We start from the raw sequence: 17,631 nt of genomic DNA on the forward strand, positions 1-17,631 counted from the left end.
TCAAGTCAAATGCTCTCACTTGATATGCTCCCATATATATAGGGAGCATATCAAGTGAGAGCATTTTTAAATGAGAGATGAGAGGAAGAAATATCAACCATTGAATTCATCAAGAGAGATAATGTTACTACATTGATGAGGCAATTATTTTCTCTCTCTTGATGAATCCAATAATTGACATTTCTTCCTCTCATCTCTCATTTAAAAATGCTCTCACTTGATATGCTCCCATATATATAGGGAGCATATCAAGTGAGAGCATTTTTAAATGAGAGATGAGAGGAAGAAATATCAACCATTGAATTCATCAAGAGAGATAATGTTACTACATTGATGAGGCAATTATTTTCTCTCTCTTGATGAATCCAATAATTGACATTTCTTCCTCTCATCTCTCATTTAAAAATGCTCTCACTTGATATGCTCCCATATATATAGGGAGCATATCAAGTGAGAGCATTTTTAAATGAGAGATGAGAGGAAGAAATATCAACCATTGAATTCATCAAGAGAGATAATGTTACTACATTGATGAGGCAATTATTTTCTCTCTCTTGATGAATCCAATAATTGACATTTCTTCCTCTCATCTCTCATTTAAAAATGCTCTCACTTGATATGCTCCCTATATATATATATATATATATATATATATATATATATATATATATATATATATATATATATATATATATATATATATATATATATATATATATATATATATATATATATATATATATATATATATATATATATATATATATGTGGGGTATCCAACCAGTTAGATCGACTAATTCACATAGAGGGCTTTCATTCCGCGTAGCCTTTGAGGAAATATAAGTAATTATTTTCTTCTAATAATTTGGTTTTTATTACAAATTATTTTAAAAATATATAACTTATTGGTGTTGTAAAATAATATATAATTTAGTATAATTTTTTTCTATGAAACAATTTGCCTATAAAAATAAATTAATTTTTTTTTAAATTAATAGTTGAGTTAAGACTTAAAAAAATTGAAGGTTCATAGTTTAAATTGCTACAATGATATTACTAAACATTTATATATTAAGTAAGAAAAAGAACAAGTATATTTTGCAAAGAAGAGTGTGATTTGTAAAAAAAATTATAATAATGGGTTAGTATGAAATGGATATGAGTTTCCACATGCTCAAGTAGTCCAAAATTCTGATGAGCAATTAATGTTTAGCTTGTCAACCGAATTTTTTTAATGTAGGAGTGTACTAGTACATCTAATTATATCCTTGGTTGTTTTGAAAAGGAAAATGGTAAATGGAAATTTGTTGTTAAATGACATCATAACATAAGATTGAAGGCTTGCATGTAAAAGACTATGGATGACATGCACTATGGATGATAATAATACATGGGCTTGATGTACAAGTTACTGAAACAATGTTGTAACCACCATAACATAATTTTAAATTTGGTTATGATTGCTATTGTATGTGTAATAATCCAATCAAGATTTGTAGAAAAATTTATTAAATTATTTATGGATCAAGTATTGTTGTCTGTTGTTGAAAGGAATAGTTTTAGTCAGAGTCTGATAATCTAACTCTAATGAAAAAAATTGTGAATCACTTTCGACACCAATACTTAAAGTGGATTATTTAATACTAAATGCATTTAAGTGTAAAATAATGTGATGACACCTGTAACTTCATACTTCTGATAAATTATTTTTATTGCTTAGCTATTATAAGGTTTAAAACTTTTGGGTAATGATGTGTGCCTCTTTAATATTCTCTGTTTTACTCTCTCTCTTCTATTGTTTTTTTGTCTCGACTTTTCCAATGTTTTAAAAGTGTTTTTAAAATTTTATGTCTTTTGTACTTCTCAATTGTTTTGGAACTTCTTAAAGACTGACCTTGAGTGAACCTTTAGCAAAGACAATTGTCTTGCATTTACTCTTAACTAGGTCTTTAAGAATTTATTCTCTTCTCTCTGTTTTCTAAAACTCTTCATCTATTCGTCACCTGAGATGGCTTCTAGACCTGCTTTTGATATTAAAAATCACTTAGTTATCATGAATGAAAAGATGGTTGTTTTTGAAGTACTTTTAGCCCTTGGCTATGTTTTTCAAAGAGTAGACTCTCAACTAGGATGTGATGCCTATTTCAGTATGCTCTCTAGATTTACTTACTTAAATCTTATCAAAGAGTTCAGGGTAAATGCTTTTATCCAACAGTTAAATATGGAGTCTTCCATTCACTATATTGTATATGGTGTTCCTATCATCGTCACCACAACCACTATTGCTAATGCTATAAATTATGAAGATGAAAGGGGTTCCTCTGGATATACTGTAGTGGGAATACTATGTTCCTTTCGACCACATCTTTGTTAATCCATCAAACACTTCTGATGCCTCTAATTTTCGTTCCAAAGCAACTGTGTAGCATCAACTTCTGAACACCAACTTTTTGCCAAGGAATGCGGATCTAGATTCTTTAGATATTGATCAAAAGGCTCTTCTGCTTCTTCTCAATTCTGACATCCATATCATTCTTCCTCAACTCATGTTTGGCTACTAGAAGAAGACTCTCATGTCCTTCCATGAGGGAAAGTCTTTCTTCATTCCTTATGGACGAGTTCTTTCTAAAATTTTCATTCAACAAGGAGTAGTATTAACTTATGAGGATGACTCTTCTAAAGCTTGGGGTGAAAAGTTGAAAGCTAAAATCAATATGGTCTCTTTGAATGGATGTTCTTATGTTTAACTTTTTGTTTGTAATTTTTTTTAACCTTGTTACTGTTTTGTTTTCTATCAATAAAATTAATTCTTATTTGCTTTATCATTTTTTGTTACTTATGGTTTGGAAATTTGACAAGTTTCATCATGATTTATGGATATGATAAATTAAGATCTTGGCAATATAAGTTAAGACAAAGGAAACTTTTATTTTCTTAGATTAAAAAGGGGGAGGGAGGCATTATAAAGACTGTTACAGATGGTTCCTAACAATACTTTTCTTAGATTATCTCATTTGTTTTGCTTAATTAATTTACATAAGCCACCCATTATTTGGCATATTCTTCTGATGAGTGTTCCTTCTTCTTCTCGAGCTTCTTCATCAACCTCTCTGAAGTCCTTTTCATATGAATAACTTCAAGTGATGTGGATTCGAGCAGCTAAGAAGGCCAGTGATTTTGAAGTTTCCTTCTCTTGCCTTCTTCTTAATCATATTTGTTATCTCCTTATGAAAATCTCTCTTCCGTGCCTTGAACTGCTTTGCTTTTCCCATTCTTTTCTTTGAAGAGGATTGAGATGAGAAAGTTCACACGGAATGTCTGTGTTTATAGAAGAAAATGTGAGGTATCATTCAAATCTCCATTAAAGATTGTCTTGGAAAGCTACGTTTGTTAAGATCTAAACTTATCTATCTTGTAACTTGTAAATATAGTACCTGCCTTTCCTTCAACCAATAAGTTTTATTTTCTCTGCAACTTCTTCTATTTTATTTACTATTTAACCATGTTAAAATTGTTTTTTTTAATCTTTAAAACTGATTGATAATTAAAGCAGACTCTACTGATTTGATGAATGTGTTAAAGTAAGACAAGCATAATAACATATAGACTTTCATTCATTAAAAGAAGTTAGCACAAGGTTGATCTTAAGGTTGTTACATAATGAAGACAAGGAAACCCTAAGAACTATCAATGGAAATTTCTGGCTAATTCATCAACTCATCCAGATAATCCAAATAGTCTTGGTTTACCTTAACTTCAGTTGAAGGCGAATCTCCCCTCCTGTTGGGCCTTCTCTATGTTGTTCCAGTTGTTCTGCTTCTGTTTTGAGTAGTAACTTCAATAGAAGTACTTGCTAAGTCAACAACAAAATAAACTTGAGTTGGTGATTCCTTCTCAGCCTTTTGCTTCTCCTTTCTAGTTTCTTGTTCTGACTCATAGTCTTCTTAGCATCCTTTTCTACCTTTGATGGTTTTTGCTTACCCATGGTTGTGGACTCTATAAACATGAAAGAGAAAAGTGATCTAGTTAAGATCTATGGCCTCTACTATTATAAGAGAAATTTTCATTGGAAAAGATCTTCAGAACCTTATAGTCATGCTTCTCGAACCTTGTTACATATGCTACTTTGTTAGCATCTTATTATGACCATCTTAGAATTTGTAGTTTGCATGTTTATCTATCAACATGTGTTTTAACTAATTGTTCACCTACTACCTCTTTTACTCTCTACTTATTTTACGGACCTTTCTAAGCAGAATATTCTTCTTATGTTATTTCTTTTCTTCATTTAATTACAGTTCAGTAATAATTTTCTCTCTCTCTCTCTCTCTCTCTTAAACTCTTTTTATTTACTTTTTGTTGATGAAAAAAGGAGGAGAAATATGAGAGTATTTTAAAGAGAATGATTAAAACATTTATAATGTTTTTATTAAGATCTTGAACCCAATATAATCAACTTAAGTTAAGTGCTTATGGATTTTTTATGTTCAATAACTCAAATAGAACTTAAGGGAAGCTTACAAAGCTCAACCTATGAACTATTAGACTCAGAGAGAGCTCACAAACATCACGCTCTGAAGTTATCAAGTTATTTTTTATCATCATAAAAGTTTAATAACTTGGATAGAACTTATAAGGAGCTTACAAAACTCGACGCATGAACTATCAGACTCAGAGAGAGCTTACAAACCTCATACTATAAAGTTATCAAGTTATTTTTTATCATCATAAAAGTTTGATAACCTGGATAGAATTTAGAGAGAGCTTACAAAACTTAACCTATGAACTATTCGACTCGGACAGAGCTTGCAAATCTCATGCTCTGAAGTTGTAAAGTTACTAAAACTAGTTTAAAAAACTTAGATAGAATTTAGGGGGAGCTTACAAACCTCAACCTATGGACTGTTAAACTCGGAGGGAGCTTACAAACCTCAGACTCTGATGTTGTCAAGTTATTTAAACCAATCAACCATCTTTCTTACAAATCTTAAAACTTGAGTTTTATCAGATTTTTTTCTCATTTAATTTGAAATAATAAAAATACATAAATTTTTAGAGTCATTTTTATCCAAATAGTTTTTGTTTATTAATTTAATTTTATTTAGTTATTTTATTTGATTACTTAGTTTAGTTCATTTATCTATTTTTAATTAAATTAGGTGATTAGGTTAATGAAGTATTTTAGATTATTAGGTTATTTAATATAAAAAGTATGTTTATTTTACTGAAAATACCAAAGAAACATGATTAATTTATTGAGTTACTGAATTAATAATCAAAAAAATAAAAAAGTTCTTTTTAAATTAAAATTAACCTTTATTCATGAAATTAATTTTTTCCCTTGGACACTCAAGCAAACTATTTTTCATAAAAGAATAGCTTTATATTCATTTTAACGCAAATACAAATAGACGCCTAAGCCTCTATCGTGCGAGCATACATGTAGACTTTTAATCGCTCGAATGCAGTCGAACACTATCCTCTAAAATCAACCAACCAACAAACTTTTTTCACCATGAACTACAAGGCTCTGAATTTTCCATTGCACTCGAGAATACGTAGGCACAGAGTTTTGAAACCTTGTCAAGCATACTAATAAAAAATTAACTTTTTTCTCTTTTGTAAATATTCTAATAAAAATAAATAAAACTGCAAATATTCCTTAGCAAACACTTAACCCTAGCCTATTAGGAGGTTCCCGGTAACCGACTCTCGAACCCGATTTGGTTGTGATGACCATTTCTCTCTTAAAAGGGTTTTATCGACGTTTCTCATTAAACTTAAAACTTCGGTGGCAACTCTGTAGTTATTTCGAGCATTAGTACGCTAAGATATTTTCACGTCGCTACAGTTGGCAACTCTACTTTGAACCTCCCTAAAGAAAGTCAAGCGTATCCTCGTAGTTTTAAGGTTTGCGTTTATTTTTGTTTGTAGGTCTTTGATCTATTTTTTGTTTTATTTATTTATTCTTGATTTTATTATTTATGATTTATTTTATTTCATTTTATTTTATTTATTATATATATTTCATGTTGTAGTTTGGGATTGTTATTTGAAGGGGGCTTTACACTCGGGCTCGGGAAAAAACATAAGCTTAAGTAAGGATGTTGTGTAGTATTAGCCAATGGGATGCACATCCCAATAAGTTTTTTTATGATAACTCTGTCTAGAGTAGATCAGTTGAAAACTTTCGTCATAAGTTGGCTACCCATCTTGGTAACCAGACTTCAGACATGATCAGTGACTCTATGGACCTCTTCTAGAATCAAAACATTGAGATTTTTATGGCCCACAAGATGAAAAATTTACTAGGTTTATACGGAGGCTCTGCCTAAGGGAGACCTTTAGGATTTCATCATGAATTGGTTAGCCAAATCTCGTAAAGAAATTTTACCTGTGGTCCATGACCTTGGGTTTGTTCTTAAATATCCATGAAAACTTTAGAGCCATTTTTGTGAGGGGTTGGGTAAAAAGCTTAGAACTACCCTTTTTGTAGGGAGCTCTCTTGTAGGTTGTTTTGTTAACATCTCATCCCTTATAACTTGCATAGCATATCATTACATCTGCATAAATTAAATGAGCTATTTAACATGTAAACCTTATTTTTAGGGAATTTTAAAAGGAAAAAGAGTTAAAAAAAATTGTTGTGAGCATTTTTGAAAGATGAACTCAAACAAGAGGAAAACCTTGCAGATAAAGGCACAAGTACCTAATATGAAAAGTATGAGGTTCTTTAGTGGCAAACTACCTAGTATCATTCAAAGTAACTTTGTCCTCCGATATGGGAAGAACCTTTATCTCTTGAAAGTACTGGTGCAAATAGAGGCTATCATTGCCCTCGCCCACTTCTATGACCATCTTTTAAAGTATTTTACCTTCCAACACTTTTAGCTAGCTCATGCTCTAGAGGAATTTGGACGTATTTTGGACTATTCCAAAAAGAAGAAACACCCTTACCAAGGGATCAGTCAGATCGTAAATCCTAAAGATATGGCCATGACATTAAGTATAACAGAGGGTACTTAGAGAAAAAAGCTAAAGGATTCGTAAAAACACACCCTGTAGAATAATACCACTCCCTTGTGAAAATACAATAATGTCCATTAATTCTGGAGATGCATCTCCGGACGCACCCTAACTCAGCTATTCTTGAATCAGACTCTAAGTCATTTTTTACCTTTATTCGCTTGAACTCTTTGCGTTTTATATGTATAACGTTTATGTGATTTACTTAAATACATTATAGCTTATAGGCAAGACAGATTGAGATACCTCAGGATTGCACAATATACATCGGTTCAAAAGGAAAAGAGGCAATCATCACAAATAGTGTTATTTTTAAAAATCAGAGATGCATCTTCAAAATATGACTCAATTTTAAGGTTTTGACTAAGTACAAGTGAGATGTTATATTTATACCATTTAGGGTGTGATTAATAATTTATTTTTTTATAACACCAAAAAAAAAAAATTTATTTTTTTATCGTATTTCATTTTGGTTTTCTTTATAAAAAAGGCTTACCTACCAAAGCGGAAAAAAAGTGTTTGACCGAATCACTGAGTTTATGAGTCATTATTATGCTTACGATTAAATAAAAAATTTGACGGCCGAAACAAACTCTTAACATTACAATCACATAATATGCTTATGCTCTTTCATTCACCTCAATTCTTTTTCTTTTTCTGTCACTTTCTCTCTTCTCACACACACTTTACACAAATCATCAAATTCATTCATTCGTTCTAAACCTCTCAGTCTCCGTCACTTGTCTCTATCACACCACCAACAACAACAACAACAACTCTTAATTTACTCATTCATTATTCAATTTTTTTTTTTGTTTCTGCAAAATTTGAACGAGAACGATGGTCGATTTTAAGAAATTCTGGACGAAGAACACGCTAATAGGTCTCGGATTAGGGCAGTTTCTTTCTCTTCTCATTACTGGAACTGGTTTCGCCTCTTCTGAATTAGCTAAAAAAGGTACTTTCTCTTCTATTTATAAGCTATAAGCTAACTTATTTTATAATTTTTTTTTTTACCAAACAGGACTTATAATTCAGTTTTGTTATGTTTTGAATGTAAATTTAAAATTTGTATGTTTCTAATTGTGATTAATTAATTTTTCTAATATGTATTTTGATTATGGTAGGAATTAATGCTCCGACTTCACAGTCGTTTCTAAATTATGTATTCTTGGTGATTGTCTATGGAAGTATTCTACTCTACAGAAGAAAACCTCTCAAGGTTATATTATATTTGAGAAGCTGTTTGGATATACATCTTAATTATTAATTGCTTATAATAGAAGTGCTTATAAGTTATAACATAAGTGTTTAATTATGTATAGTTATTTTTATAGTAAAAGTTAAACTGTTTTCCTATGTTATGAATTATGATATCATGGAGAGATTATGAAAATAAGCTGAAAACAACTTATGAACATGTCATAAGCTCTCACAAATAGGATCGGGCTCTGATTGACATGACACTTTTTGAGCTTATAGCTTATAAGCTCATATGACAATAAAAGACCTGTTTGGTAACAGTTTTTTTAACACCAGCTAATAACTTATTTTACTAGCTTATAACTTATTTTTCAGATGGTGTTTCAAATAGCGTTTTAACTTATAGCTTATAGTTTATCATTTTCTCTTCCATTTTTATCCTTATTATTTTATCTAAAATCCACTACTGTCCTTTATAATTTATTTTAATTTAAAATGGAATTATTATATATTAAATGTCTTTTATGTCATTTTAATTTATCAACTAACTAAATCACTAAATTTACCAAACACTTCAATCAGTTTATCAGCTATAAGTCATCAACTATAAACTATCAGTCATCAGTTATCAGTCATAAGTTATAAGCTATCAGTTAGCTGACCCCGTTATTTTTACCAAACAAAGTCATAGTCTCTTGAATGTTTCAAATAAGTTAGTCCATACATGGCTTAGTTCTCAACTGAATTTTATTATTCTGTCTTTGAAAACGATCAACTATTAATGTTATTTCTGTTCTGTTTTTCTTTTCACTGTCTACCATTTAAAGACAATTTCATTAACTTCGTATTGTTTTAATGCAGGCAAAATGGTACTATTATATACTTCTTGGATTGGTTGATGTAGAAGCTAATTTTCTTGGTAAGTGTTTTTTATGAAGGCGAATAGAATTATGTGTAGAAAGTATTGGTGTAATTGGTATATTTGTTCCCGAGTTTGGATTTTATTCCAGACAAATTTTGGTCTTACTTTCAATAATTAACAGAACAATTTTCACCTTGTGAACAGTTGTGAAGGCATATCAATACACCTCGCTTACAAGTGTGATGCTACTTGACTGCTGGTCCATTCCGTGTGTCATGCTTCTTACATGGATTTTCTTGAAAACAAAATATAGATACAAAAAGATAACCGGTGTAATTGTTTGCATCGCTGGACTTGTTCTTGTTGTGTTTTCGGATGTTCACGCCGGTGATCGTGCAGGTAGGTGGCTTTATATCTTATGTCTATACTTAAAAACTCACGCGTGCGAGTGCACTGTCAATATCTTTATTCTTGGAAATCGTGCAACAAGTAGAATTTGATACTATCTTTTGTCTGATAATGTCGTATTCACATATTATAGGTGGAAGTAATCCTCGTAAAGGGGACATTCTTGTTATCGCTGGTGCTACCTTGTATGCATTCAGTAATGTCAGTGAGGTAAGCTGATAGTAGTACTGGAAAGTTCGATTAATCTAAAACTCGATACATTCATATAATTTGATTCTGGCCTTCTAACGTTAAAACGTTATTATATTTCATTGTGTATAATCTCCCCTCCTGTTATTGTCCATTGCAGGAATTTTTGGTAAAAAATGCTGATAGAGAAGAGCTCATGGCAATGTTAGGTCTCTTTGGCGGCATCATCAGTGCCATTCAAATGTATCCTTGAAAGTTGATTATATAAGGACGACTATCGCCATTTCTTGTTACTTTTCTTTTCTTTTTCATATTGTAGCCTTAATGATTATTACAGAACTGTACTTGAGCGTAACGAGCTTAAATCTATTCATTGGTCGGCTGGGGCAGTAAGTTCTCTTCATCACTCTCACTAAAATTTGTCTAATTTACAGAATTTCTCATTAACTAAGATGCCTTCTGATGTTGATTACAGGCATTTCCCTTTTTTGGATTTTCCGTGGCTATGTTTTTGTTTTACTCTCTAGTCCCTGTTCTGCTTAAGGTACGGATTCGAACTATAACAATTCTAACAACCGATATAGCTTGGTTTAGTGTAGAAAAAATATGTGTTGTATAACTAGTATTTTAAAATGTGCTATGTTATTTTTTTGTCACAGATCAATGGTTCTACCATGCTAAATCTGTCTCTTCTGACATCAGACATGTGGTCTGTCTTAATTCGCATTTTCGCTTACCATGAGAAGGTCTGACAGGAAACTCACTGAAAAATCCCTACTAATTATGAGTCTCAATTTTGATTTACTAACATCTCTGGTGCTAATTATGCTTTGCAGGTTGATTGGATGTACTATCTTGCGTTTGGTACTGTTGTCGCCGGCATTGTTATCTACTCTATGTAAGTATTGTTATCATTTCATAAACTTGTCTCTGTCGCGAAGTTGTTTCAGGAATTTCCCGAAACGAATTATTTAAAAACTGATTTAGCTAATTCTTTCACGTCATTCCGGAATTAACCATACATTTTAAACTTAAAGCATAGGCTTAGCAGTTAGCAGTGTCAATCGTGTCGGTATTTTTTTTTCTCACGGTGTTTAATTGCATTGCAGAGGTTACGGAGACGAGGATCAGCACCCTCCTACTGCTGTTGAAGAACCTCTTGCAATCAGTCGTGACGAGGAAGCCAGTTCAGCAAATCATAACAAAGGAGCTGTGGCTGGAAGCTCAAAAACATGGGTAGCTTAGAGAAAGTATAGGCCTAGAGATCCATTAGGGAAAAATCTTCCAAGAGTGCAATGCAAGAAGCACTCATTTTGCTTTTATATTCTTTTTCAGCACACTATTTATAATTGAAATTTATGCTGGTTTTGTCATTGTGGGAATAGGTCTAATTTAATAGAAAATGGAATCCATATGATTTAGTTAGACTTACATGAATTTCAGTGTTGTCATGGCGGTCCATGGCGGAGAGTTCAAAAACTGCCACGTATACTTTTCATGTCTACTTTCGTATATGTAAAAAAAACATGTTACTTGTTTCATTGAAGACTAGTTTTTGTTGAGTAAAACTCTGATCCATCCGATACGAAATGTATACATTAAAAAAAGGAGTCTTAGCCTCTTAGGACTATACTTCATCATATAATTATGGAAACAAAAGATTCTGATACAATAGAGGCAAATTCTTACTCAATTTCTAAGTTAGTGTTTTAGCATAAAGAGCATAAAGTGTTAGAACCCTCTAACTCAGCATATAATGTGGTGAGTCTTTCGATCAGATCTAATGTATTAGTGATTTGTATCGGGTGTCTGCCTTTTTGACGAGGTCTTACCTATTCTTTGGTCTTCTGCGTCGGCATTTCGAATCGAGCCTTAAAGTTAGATTTTTTAAGGTAATTTGCAGGTCCAGAGCCATTAATATGAGTAATAGTTTCTATACAATGACTTTTACATTTTAAAATTTGAAAAACATCAAGTACATAATCAAACATTATTCGTACCATTACTAACCATCTGCCATTTTACCATCTACAACCGCCATCAACTTTTTAACTTATGCTAGTCAAGTTATATGTTTCTAACCGAGCCTAAGACAACTATGTAAAAACAACTTAATTGGTAGTAATTATGTAGAGCCATCAGATGCAAGAAATATAAGTTCAATAATTGTTTGTACAATTTAAATGAACAATACGTGATTTTGCTTCTTATAATACTACTTCTCCAAAAAGTCAAAAACAGCTGTACTGATGGGAGGGAATTCGTGTACCATCATCATCATGGATTCTGCTACAGCTAAGGGTACCAATAATTGATAAATTTCTTCATAATTTTAAAATCTAAAAGATATGATTGAGTGATAGATATTAGAATGTTTGATATACTATAATCATACTAATACAAAACTTTCTAATAAAACCTTTTAGCTGCATATATAATCATATAGTAATGACAACCCACTTGTCCCGAACCTTCCTAAGGTCGAAGTTTGTAATTGTTAGAAATTTATCGAACATTATGAAACTTAATGTACATTTTATATCAAGGTGTGTTTTATACTCTTCGACAATTTTTAATGTTAATTATGTAGAATATGATCTTTCTTTCTCAAATATGAGTTTCCATAAGACTCAAGACTTTAAAGAAAAAGTGGAGAGGGATATACCTTTTACTATTACTAAAGGTTATGATCATATTAATTTTAATTTGAATAATAAATTTAAATTACATTTCACTTTAGTTAGAACGAGTTATATTAGTTTAAAATAATAATTTAAATTATATCCATAAGAGATTACAATGATTCACGATATTAATTTAAACATGGATAATAATTTAATTATGTCTAATTAATAAAAAGTTACAATAATTCTACCTCATAAATTTATTCAACCATAAACTATATTACTCATGAACTATGTGATATCTTATATCTATTACTACGAGGATAAACCCGAGAGAGAGAGTCAGTATAGTGGTGGAGACTGATATTAAGAGTGTATTCTTCTCAAATTCAACAAAATACAATTCAACTATATTTAATTTTATTAATCGACAAACATAGTACAATTTTAACTAGATGTAACAAAACGGGTCCGACTAGTTAAGAATGTCCGTTTTGTCTACACTATAGTGCGGTGCAGATCAACGGTTTAGGCCGACATGTGTCTGCCCGTTTCGATTTTTTGTGGGTTTTTGCAAACACATGCATTTATATGAAATTTTTATATTCTTAAATCTAAAAAGAGTAGTATATGTAGACCCGTCCCACCCTCACTTTTAGTGTGAGGCTGACCAAGATTTTAAGTCTGTATCTTTAAATATCATCTTCAAGTTTTAGGTAGACAAATGGTGTGTCTCCCACAAAAGTGTTACTCAAAAGAAAAAGTCTCACGAAAAGTAAGAATGTTGTTCGCTCGACCTTCCCCGAATAATAATTTATATATCCACAAATAATTATTTTGTAAATTTAGATTAAAAGAAAATAAAAATTTAAACATTAATACATTTAAAACTAAAGCGATATAAATGTCATTTAATATTATCCTCTTTTCAACCGTTTTTTAACCTTTACTTTTTCTGAAACACATTATTAAGTACACTAACTCTCAGTCAATCATATCCTGAAATCCAAAAACTGCAAAATGGCGAAACCACGAGAGCAACCAGCCACCGTCCTCCGCCGCATTCTCTCTTCCCCCGGCTGCCACCAAGGCCCCGCCTGCTTCGACGCTCTCAGTGCCAAACTCATCGAGTCCGCCGGCTTCTCTTACTGCATCACAAGCGGTTTCTCAATTTCCGCCACCAGATTAGGTCTTCCAGACGCCGGTTTCATCTCTTACGGCGAAATCGTCGATCAAGGTCGTCTCGTTACTCAAGCTGTTAAGATTCCTGTTATTGGTGATGGTGATAATGGTTATGGGAATGCCATGAATGTTAAGAGAACTGTTAAGGGTTTTATTGATGCTGGTTTTGCTGGAATCATACTCGAAGATCAGGTAATTAACAGTGATTAATTAATAATTAGTAGCGTTAGTTACTTAGTTAATTACATTCGTTTTGATTTCACTTTCTAATTTTTGCATTTATCATCTTATCTACTATAATTGTATGGTTCAAAAATAATATGAAAAATTTACTATAATTGCACATAGTAGTTCGGTTGGATCTGGAGAGCGAGAGAGTGAAATTTTATTAAATTGGGGTTCAAAATTGTAAGCATTGGTAAAAATCTAAGCATCGACACCAACACTAGACTGACAACGACACCGTTGAAAAATGAACAAATTAAAAATAATCACAATTGTCAGGGACGTGGAATTGAGGGAATGAAGCCAAACTTGGCATTTGCGCTCTATTTGTTGGGAGAGAGGTCAATGCAAAAAATCAGTTTATAATGTGTTGGCCAAAGTTTCCGTTGTATCCGCCTCTTGGACACTCAATCCTCGAAAAATCAGAATAGACTGGTTAATCGCTCAAATGAGGCCAAACTTGGCATCGGTGCTCTATTTGTTGAGAGCGAGGCCCGTGTAAAAAATCAGTTCAAAACGATACACGTAGGCCAAGGTTTCTACTCTATCCGCCTCTTGAACGGACGGTCTGGCCTGGTCGATTTTGGACACCGACACTGACATACCTTTCTTTAGATGTGTCGCAATGTTGAAGAGTCACATTTTGAATTAATGTGTTACATCATAGTACTTAATGTTAAAAGTTTATAGAGTGATTATTTTGATTGGTGCTTTACAGTTTCATGATGTATTTTTATATTTGATTCTTAGGAAGGATCAGTTTGCCCATTCACTTGTTCTTTTTCTAAATCAAACATTTGACATTAATCTGCATTAAGAATAATGTTCCTCCAAAGTACTCATTTTAGAGGAGCCAAATTGATTGATCACTATTATATAATGTGTTTTCAATATACGTGATGGAAATTAGGTGGCACCGAAAGCATGTGGGCACACGCGTGGGAGGAAAGTGGTTTCTAGAGAGGAGGCAGTTATGAAGATTAAAGCTGCAGTTGATGCTAGAAATGAGAGCGGGTCTGATATTGTGATTGTGGCCCGCAGCGATGCACGCCAAGGTGTGTCTCTTGAAGAAGCGCTTTGGAGGACAAACGCATATGCTGAAGCTGGAGCTGATGTTATCTTTATTGACGCACTTAATTCCGTTGAAGAGATGAAAGCTTTTTGTCAAGTTGCTCCTCATGTTCCTCATCTGGTACGTGTTTATGTCGTGTAATAAAGTTCTTATTCAACACTTCATACCAGAAAAGAGAGAAAAAAGGGAGCAAATTGAATAATACTCGTAAATAAATGTTCATGTTGGTTGATTTGTTATCTTCGTGAATGTGTATAGGCAAATATGCTTGAAGGAGGAGGGAAAACACCGATACTTAATGCTCAAGAACTTGATCAAGTTGGTTACAAACTTGCTGTTTATCCACTTTCTTTGATGGGGGTTTCTATACGAGCAATGCAGGTCACAATTCACATCTCTTCCTGTGATATCTAACTATCAGTGTGAATTTCTGTTTTACACGAGTTATATCTTTACCTTTTCTCAGAGACATCTTTTGAAAACTAACGTCAAGGTTATGTTGAACTCTTAATTCTAATCTATGTAGCACTGACACTTTGTATTAAAGACGTGTTTGGTGTCTGGTAGACACCGGCATATGTGATTGGTTACATCTGATTACTTATAATATTTTTCGCATGTATGTCATATTCTGTATTCGCGTCTGTGTCATACGGATTTTATGATTAAAAGATTGCTATTTCTTATTTGTAGGGCGCGCTCACTGCCATTAAGGTAGGTGGTATTCCTCCACCGGAAAGCTTGCCATCTTTTGACGAAATTAAGGATATTGTCGGTTTCAACGATTATTACAAAGAGGAGGAGCGTTATGCTACAACTACAGATCACTAGGTTTAAGCCTTTAAAGAGAAAAGAAACAAAACTGAGTTACAGAGAGGTGTTTCAGTCTTTTCTTCTAAGAGTAGTATTGTTGTATTGTATTGTAATGTAATCTAGACATGCTTTTATCTCGTCAACTTTGTGTATCTGGTTCAGCATATTAAGCTAAATATCTCATCAGTGTTTATCTGAATAAATAAAATCAATCTAATAAATTATGCATAGTCTTCTTGAGACATTTAGACTACTATTTTCATCACTAGGGAGAATCAATGACTAATCCATTGTTGCCAAGTATTTTATTCATGGGGTTACATTTAGGCTACATGTTCAATTGATCATGTTTCCCTTTTTGGTTTGCTTTTTTGTTTTAAATTAAGTCAGATTTATGTTATCAAATGATCATGGGTTCATGACGTTGTTATACTTGGTTGCTTTCTTCTCTAAAATTTTATTTTTCTAATATTTTTAATAGTTAAGCTTTGAATGTAATATCTTGAAGGGTTAAGTATGTTTTTGCCCTATAAATATTTGAAATTTCACTTTTAGTTTCTATTAAAAAAATAATATATTTTAATCTCTATAAAATATTTATGTATGCAATTTTAGTCTTTGCTATTTTTTAAAATTTTGAAAACTATTTAATTACCTTTACAATTTTAAATTTTTGAATGAATTTTTTATAATGAGAAGAATTAAATATGAATTTTTTAAATTTTAAAAGATAATGATAAAAGTAATTTAACTTTTGACTTAGAAATTAAATTTTGAGTTTATTTTTTTTCGAGGAATTATTTTTAACATTCTAAACATGTCTATAAAATAACCATTAAAAAATACACATCAGTTTAACAGTAGAGACTAAAACTACTAGGGACTAAAACTACTAAAACTACGTGCATAATAATTTTATCGGGACTAAAATATTTCAATTTTTTAATAGGGACTAAAAATGAAATTTGAGATATTTATAGGGACCAAAAACATACTTAACCCTATCTTGAAAATATTAAATATTTCATTCAACATATGTCTAATGACAAATTGTTTTGACAACAAAAAAGATAGACCACTAGTTAATTAAAATAATAAACTCTTTGGCCAATAATTCTTTCATATTTAAGCATAAAATTCCAAAGTCTATCAATCTTATTGGTTATATAAAATTTCAATTTTTTATAAGGGATATGATAGGTTTGTCCTTATATTCTAAAATAACTTTGATAAAAGATTCACAAATGATATTGGCCAAACATTTTGTTATTTTAATTAAAAATTTAAGGAGGCAAAATTTAGCAATTGACAAACTTCAAGGTCAAAATGAAGCAATTGAAATCTAGAGGGTCAAAATTAAACAATTGAAAAATTTGAAGGATCAAAATTAAACAATTAAAACTTGAGGGACTATAATCAAACAATTACAAAATTTAAGAAGTTAAAACTGCATTATATATATATATATATATTTATATATATATATATATATATATATATATATATATATATATATATATATATATATATATATATATATATATATATATATATATATATTTCACTTATTTATTGATTTAATATCAATATAATCAATATTTTAAATTAAAATAACAATTATTATTAAAAAATACATATATTATATATTTAAATCTATTTATTTAAATAATAATTTTAAAAAATAAATTATTCGATAAAATATACCGTGTATAACACGGGTGAATGTCTAGGATATTCCAATTGTTAGATTGTAATTGTTATCCAGAAATACTAGCAACAAAGAATCAAAACCAAAGACTGACTAAAATATTAGAGACAACTACATATAAAATAGAAAACAAAAACAAGGAATAAGACAGAAAATTATGTGTATCATTTTGGCCACAAAATTTTATTAGAGATGATATTATGTTAGATAAAAGTCTAGTATAAAATGCATGTGTTTGAAATTAATACAAGAAAGAACAAATAATTGTAGAGTCTACAATAAGAGCCAAGATTCAAATACCTTTCTTGAATTTAAACAC

The 17,631-nt window shown here is 31.2% G+C and overlaps 2 protein-coding genes across 2 annotated transcripts; both read left to right on the plus strand.

Moving 5' to 3' along the window:
• The first annotated feature begins 7,624 nt into the window (after positions 1–7,624).
• LOC131611103 (uncharacterized) lies at positions 7,625–11,147 on the plus strand. Its single transcript, XM_058883219.1, has 11 exons — positions 7,625–7,984; positions 8,154–8,248; positions 9,091–9,148; positions 9,296–9,490; positions 9,633–9,709; positions 9,849–9,931; positions 10,026–10,077; positions 10,164–10,232; positions 10,348–10,434; positions 10,525–10,586; positions 10,798–11,147. The coding sequence occupies exons 1-11, from the start codon at positions 7,867–7,869 to the stop codon at positions 10,931–10,933; spliced, it is 1,032 nt and encodes a 343-aa protein (XP_058739202.1). The 5' UTR covers positions 7,625–7,866; the 3' UTR covers positions 10,934–11,147.
• A 2,130-nt stretch (positions 11,148–13,277) lies between these two features.
• On the plus strand, positions 13,278–15,846 carry LOC131611104 (uncharacterized). Its single transcript, XM_058883220.1, has 4 exons — positions 13,278–13,686; positions 14,630–14,911; positions 15,050–15,172; positions 15,485–15,846. Exons 1-4 carry the CDS (start codon positions 13,333–13,335, stop codon positions 15,620–15,622), a joined length of 897 nt encoding a protein of 298 aa, XP_058739203.1. The 5' UTR covers positions 13,278–13,332; the 3' UTR covers positions 15,623–15,846.
• The last annotated feature ends 1,785 nt before the right edge of the window (positions 15,847–17,631 follow it).

This window comes from Vicia villosa, linkage group LG6 (assembly GCF_029867415.1).
Source record: "Vicia villosa cultivar HV-30 ecotype Madison, WI linkage group LG6, Vvil1.0, whole genome shotgun sequence".
Classification (NCBI taxonomy): Eukaryota; Viridiplantae; Streptophyta; class Magnoliopsida; order Fabales; family Fabaceae; genus Vicia; species Vicia villosa.